Genomic DNA, 7,054 nt, shown 5'->3' with positions numbered 1-7,054 from the left:
CTATACAGAGCCGAACTCCGCCATCCAGGCCTCGTACTTCTCCAGGTCGGCGGCGGAGACCGACTTTGAGATTTTCTTGACCGTGAGGGTGAAGTCCTCCATGGTGACGGGCATCTGCAGCTCGTCTTTGGACAGGGCTCGGATCTCCTCGGGCGTCAGGCCCTGGATACGCCGCCGCATGGCCATCATCGATGCATCTCTGCGCGCGGGGGAGGGGACACGAGACAGGACAATTTTTATTAGTTGGGTAAGATACAGTGTGAATGAGTGCAGTTTGTATAGGAGGCCTCAGATTAGCGACCTGTAACATTTAGTCAATGTACCTGTTTCAAGGACCTTTTATTCGGAGGCTATTTGCAATTTTCTAGCACCGCACAGCCTTATGGGATGTGTACACTGACCACCCCCACCCCATCGACGCACATACAAACACACCAGCCCTTGATACCACCACTTATAAGCATAATGGATGGATACTCTAGGCTACTGTAACTAAAACAGAGATACTTTAAGAGCAAGTGAAAGGTTTGTGGCCAGCAGGCTACCACTGTGAGGATTCCATGATAGATTCAGGCAGTCGGTGTTTCATGAATGTCTATATTTGAATAGGCTGTATAAGTATTTCAACACAGGAAACAAGTCAGATAATGCTGTTGCCAATTTGATCACTTTAACCTTGAAACTTGAAGGACTTAACTCTTCAGAGCAGGTCTATAAACAGTGAATAATTACAAACATGGTGTACTGACTGTACATATTGTCACTTTTGAAGTGCAGATAAACAATAAATAATATTTAAACAAACAAACTCTAAATAATAATAATTGAACAACAATTAAGTACTGTATAGTTCTTTGGCCTGCTGCTAAGGTACAGACCATTACTCCTGGCCTGGGTATTGCTGGTCTAGACAGTAAAATATTATTTAAATAAACCCCAGATTGTATATAATTGTACTAGTGCTAGGGCTATGCTGGTCCATAAATTATATATATCTTAAAAGTAATATTTCTGATGCTTGAAGGCAGCACGTCGTCGGCTGCTTTGATTATAAGGGCTGGTGCATAATCAAAGTGGGCCGGGGATCTTGCTGATTTTTCTCGCTCTTGTTCTTGTATAATGGGCTGCTCAGTGCTCAGGCACAGAGCGACTCGCCCACCGGGATTTGTCCCGGTGCTGCCGATGGCCAGTCCGACTATATCTGGGAGTAAACCACCACAACTTGTAGACTCACTATTTGAACAAGGAGTTTATCACTGAAGCATCCCGTTATACATACACATTAAATCATGTTAAAACTGCCTGGACACATACCATCTTTAACTGAGCTCAATACGAAAAAAAACTCATAAACCCAGATCTCAGGACTGGTTAGCTCTAAAAGGTTCCTCTCACCAACGCAGAAGGGGCGACATGCACTTTAATATTGGAACTTTGAATGCATATCAACGAGTGACTCATGCCCACATTCCTAACAAGACCGGCGGTGGTTTTAACCACCAATCTATTCCTGAACATGCACTCAAAAAGGCACCTGCAAACATTGGTGATGTCGGCTCCTGAGTAGCCCTCGATCTTGTCGGCGATGAGAGCCAGGTCCACGTCGTCGGCCACCTCCACTTCCCGCAGGTTGATTCTCAGCAGCTCCACGCGGCCGTCCGCTGGACGGACACACACACACACACACACACACACACACACACACACACACACACACACACACACACACACACACACACACACACACACACACACACACACACACACACACACACACACACAGAAAAGTGACAGGTTAAGTAACTTGGATGGCTGAGGTACAAAAGGAAACGATACCGTCCCAAAGGCAAGTCGGAAGTAATCACGAATCCCTTGTCTGTCTGGCGTTGTTCTGCTGGAGCCTAAAGCAGTTTACAAATCAAGGGCTATGGGAATAATAATTCCCCGCCTCCTCCACCTGTGGGCAGCGAGATGTAGATCCTTTTCTCCAGGCGCCGGCGGAGTGCCTCGTCGATGTCCCAGGGAAAGTTGGTGGCGGCCAGCACCATCACCATCTTGGAGGGGTCGTCGTTCTCCAAGGCGCCGCCCACACCTGATCGACAACAACACCGGTTCAGTTCGGCCGTCCTGAGTACATTCCCCCCCCTCCCCCTTACTTATTTCTTCATCTTTTTACGATTTGAACCGCCTGTCACGCTTCGGGTCTAAAGCGTGACGGGGAGTACTAGTGTCTGAATGTGGAGACACTGGGAGGATTTAAGGCTCCATCTCAAGGTCCCGCAGACTCAAAGACATTGACGTGATAAATCCGCGTGAGACTCGGCCAAAGTTCAGTCATTGGCCCTTTTGGTGTCATGACGCACACGTTCAGGAAGTGAACAGAGAGTTACGAGCAGGGATGATGGGGGAAGCCGAGCAGTGTCAAAGCAACAATGACATTGAGGGATATTGGGGGCTGGACAAACCAGCTCACTGTGGCCCTCTCCTGGTTCAAAACGCAGCCAGCTACAGTGTAGCATCCAGGTTGTTGTATGATAAAATAATATATCTAATCCCACAGTTTAAAACCAAGACGACGAAACACACACACACACACACACACACACACACACACACACACACACACACACACACACACACACACACACACACACACACACACACACACACACACACACACACACACACACACACACACACACACACACCCTCTGCGCTACTGACCGTCCATTTGAACCAGGAGCTCGGACTTGACCCTGCGGCTGGCTTCATGCTCGTCCGACGTTCCTCTTCTTCCACAAATGGAGTCTATCTCGTCGATGAAGATGGTCGTCGGCGCATAAAACCGAGCCTGAGGAGAACGTGGAATGACCGTGGCGCAATATTGGAATTTCGACGGCTCGTTCCTAGACATCTAATTATGAATCCATGCTACGAGAATGGGAGGTTGTTCCCTTTCGGAATGTATATGAGAAACACACACACACACACACACACACACACACCATCTCAAAGAGCAGTCGGACAAGCTTTTCCGACTCTCCCCGGTATTTGGAGGTGAGCGTGGAGGAGGAAACGTTGAAGAAAGTGGTGCCGCACTCTGTGGCCACAGCCTTGGCCAACATGGTCTTCCCCGTCCCTGGAGGGCCGACCATCAGCACACCCTGAGAGAGAGAGAGAGAGAGAGAGATGTTCGTGCTATCCATGCAGCCTCATAAATATACACTTGAAACTTCCTACTCTGCCCCGGCATAACAGGACTGAGAGACTACAAATCTTTGTTCAACTGTTGTTTATGTCTTGTCTTTTCTCTTGTCAACACGACTGCTTTCCTACAACAAACTGAGTTAGGCAAAAAAGGTACCAAAGCATATCTCTCCTTTGAGAATAGATATAAAATAATGATGCTGCTCAGGTTTCTCTTTGCTCTATGAATAAGAATCTGATGGTTATGCCGCATTTTTACGCTGCATACGTGTGAAAAAGTGTTTGCCCCCTTCCTGATTTCTTATTTTTTTGCATGTTTGTCACACTTAAATGTTTCAGATCAAACAAATTCAAATATTAGACAAAGAGAACAAGTAAACACAAAATGCCGTTTTTAAATGAAGGTGTTGAAAAAAATTCAAAACCTACATGGCCCTGTGTGAAAAAGTCATTGCACCCTAAACCTAATAACTGGTTGGGCCACCCTTAGCAGCAACAACTGAAATCAAGCGTTTGCGATAACTGGCAATGAGTCTTTTACAGCGCTGTGGAGGAATGGCCCACTCATCTTTGCAGAATTGTTGTAATTCAGCCACATTGGAGAGTTTGAGCCTTTTTGAGGTCATGCCACAGCATCTCAATGGGATTCAGGTCAGGGCTTTGCCTAGGCCACTCAAAAGTCTTCATTTTGTTTTCCCTAAGCCATTCAGAGGTGGCCTTGCTGGTGTGTTCTGGATCATTGTCCTGCTGCAGAACCCGAGTGCGCTTCAGTTTGAGGTCACAAACAGATGGCTGGACATTCTCCTTCAGGATTTTTTGGTAGACAGCAGGAATTCATGGTTCCATTTACCACAGCAAGTCTTCCAGGATCTGAAGCAGCGAAACAGCCCCAGACCATCACACTACCACTACCATACTTTACTGTTGGTATGATGTCCCTTTTCTGAAATGTTGCGTGATAATGGCTCTCACTGTGGTTCGCTGGAGTCCCAACGCTTTAGAAATGGCTTTATAGCCTTTTACAGACTGATAGGTCTCAACTGCTTTGTTTCTGATTTGTTCCTGAATTTCCTTGGATAGCAGCATTATGTCTAGCTTTTGAGGATCTTTTGGTCTACTTCATTTTGTCAGGCAGGTCCTATTTAAGTGATTTCTTGATCAGGCCTGGGTGTTGCTAGAGAAATTGAACTCAGCTTTCCAAAGATGTGATAAACCACAGTTCATTTATGTTTTAACAGGGGAGGAGGGTGGGGCAATCACTTTTTCCCCACACAGGGCCATGTAGGTTTGGATTTTTTTTCCCCTCAATAATTAACACCTTCATTTAAAAACTGCATTTTGTGTTTACTTATGTTATCTTTTTCTAATATTTAAATTTGTTTGATGATCTGAAACATTTAAGTGTGACAAACATGCAAAAAAACAAGAAATCAGGAAGGGGGCAAACACTTTTTCACAACATTGTACATATAATACATCATGAGAAATGTGAAATCCTAGTTGCTCATCATCAAATTGACAAAATCGCAATATAAGGACGTCTTAATTTCCTAACAATACTGAACCATTGGCCTTTCTGAAAAAGTCACATTAACATCAAGTAGTGTGAAACATGAGCGAGTCAACTCTTTAAATCTTAGTCTTTTCAAACACACACACACACACACACACACACACACACACACACACACACACACACACACACGCACACACACACACACACACACACACACACACACGCACTTTGCTTTTTGAGTCCATTAGCACTGCCCTTTGCGCAGATGCAATTAAGTAAGTGCACAATAAGTGTATGAGCAAGCACAGCGACATTACTGTGTGTGGGAGCTTGTACCTTCCAGGGGCGACGGATACCCTTGAAGAAGTCAGGCATCCACATGGGCAGCACCACCGCTTCCCTCAGTAGCTTTTTAGCATCCTCCAGATCAGCAATGTCATCCCTGACACACACACACACACACGCACACGCACACGCACACGCGCACGCGCACACACACCATAAAATGAGCAGTGCAGTGGAAGCACGGCCGGGCGAGCGTCTAAAAAAGTGTATTCCTGCGTCCCGGCCACCATACCAGTGTATGTTGGGGTTGCGGGACACGATGTCTCTCTCCAGTGCGTCCACCAGGTCACTATCATATCCTGTGCCGTCAAACTTCTTCAGCTCAAAGTCCCCTGCTCCTTCACCTTTCTTTGCCTGGGGAAGAAATCGGGGACTATACATGAGTTTATTTCCTATACACTGGTCACATACTGTAGATCTATTCATCCGACTCCATTGACCGTTATCACCCGACCTTTTCGTCTCTGGCTTTGGAGCCCCGGCCATCCCTGGATCCTGCGCACGCCGTTTTTGGGTTGGCCTGGCCGCGGCCCCCCGGCCCCACCCCTCGGTGCTGTAGCCCGGGGGAATCCTTCTTCTGCTGCTGCTGCTTCACCCCGTTGGGACGCTTCACGGCCGTGGGGTTCCTGTTCATGAAAGCCCCGGACGCACAAAAATATCGTTGATCGTTGACTGCCAACCCCATTCGATCAGTTCAGATGTGATGGGATTTCAATGAGAATGAGCCTTGTGTCGATTACGCACATTATAGTATTTTTAGAGCTTTTAGAGCTTATTGTGCATAATCACCGGGTGTCATGACATTTCACTGCGTATGACCGTATTTATATGTATGTGACAAACAAACTCTTGAATCTTGAATATATGTGCATACACACACACACACACACACACACACACACACACACACACACACACAGTATGTGTGTATGTATATGAATAGTGACATTCCTTCCTTCCATGGAGGAGAGACCAACTGGCACTCCCAAACACAACCCACCTATGTTCTGCAGGAGTGGGCGGGGGCCAAACCGCTGGATCTAGGGGCCTCTCTTCGGGCCGTGAAGTGGGAAAGTCCACAGGCTTATCGGACTTGAAGCTCTCCAGGGTTCCCACAATGCCTTTCACCTGCTCGTACTCCTCAGTCAGCTCCTGTCTCACCTGAAGAGGGTTATTGGCATTTAGGAGGTTATTTTTGTTAAACCTGCAATGACACTCAAGAAGATTTAAAGGGAATTGTTAGCTGTTCTCACCTGCTGCCATTTAACTTTGAGGGCGGGGTCCTTGAGGGCCTGACAGTACTTGTGGATCTGCTGAATGACCCCCTGGTAGTACACCATGGAGGAGTCATAGTTCCCCAGCAAGGCATATTCACGTCCCTTCTTGGCGTTGTCACAGATTTCTGCCAAATCCATGCTGAGTAGCTAGCTGTGTGTGGAAGATTCGACATTCAAGATTCAATATTCTTTATTTGTCTCATGTACACTGACACAAGTACGGTGCAGTGAAATGGGGCAACTCCATTAAAGGGGCAACTCCAAAGGCTGGGCAAAAAAAATGCATTTAAATTATTGTTATCTTTTTGCCCAGCCTTTGGAGTTGCCCCGGTCGTTAAGTGAGGAGTACCTGTTTATATCAATATTAAAATTGTATAAACCAGATCAGAAAAATATATACAATAGCAAAAAATATGAGCAACAAATATAGCATGAACAATAGATACATAGCTAAATATATATATATATATATATATATATATATATATATAGAGAGAGAGAGAGAGAGATAGAGATAGAGATAGAGATAGAGAGAGAGAGAGAGAAAAACATTAAATAAAGAGCAAAAATATAGCGCAAAAATAAATACCACACGCAATAAATATATAGCAAAAATAGATCGCAAAACAATAACTAAAGAACTAAAATAGAAACCAAAAAATAAGCGGCAAATACAATACTTATATAGTAAAAATAGATAGCAAAAGAA

At 45.5% G+C, this 7,054-nt stretch overlaps 1 protein-coding gene across 2 annotated transcripts; it reads right to left on the bottom strand.

Moving 5' to 3' along the window:
* Window positions 1-6,483, bottom strand: katnal1 (katanin p60 subunit A-like 1; the record flags this gene model as incomplete). 2 transcript variants are annotated; one of them, XM_080019586.1, is made up of 10 exons in its annotated part: window positions 1-199; window positions 1,535-1,661; window positions 1,958-2,092; window positions 2,725-2,851; window positions 3,006-3,164; window positions 5,060-5,165; window positions 5,301-5,422; window positions 5,523-5,694; window positions 6,069-6,229; window positions 6,322-6,483. In XM_080019586.1, 10 exons carry the CDS (start codon window positions 6,481-6,483, stop codon window positions 1-3), a joined length of 1,470 nt encoding a protein of 489 aa, XP_079875712.1. The 2 variants fall into 2 exon arrangements, with proteins under 2 accessions (XP_079875712.1, XP_079875713.1); XM_080019587.1 differs by having other exon boundaries at window positions 5,526-5,694.
* Between the last annotated feature and the right edge of the window lie 571 nt (window positions 6,484-7,054).

The sequence above is a fragment of the Zeus faber genome (genome assembly GCF_960531495.2).
Source record: "Zeus faber genome assembly, chromosome: 18".
Taxonomy (NCBI): domain Eukaryota; kingdom Metazoa; phylum Chordata; class Actinopteri; order Zeiformes; family Zeidae; genus Zeus; species Zeus faber.
Note: the sequence above shows the minus strand (reverse complement) of the source record. Positions and strands in the feature narration are given on the sequence as shown.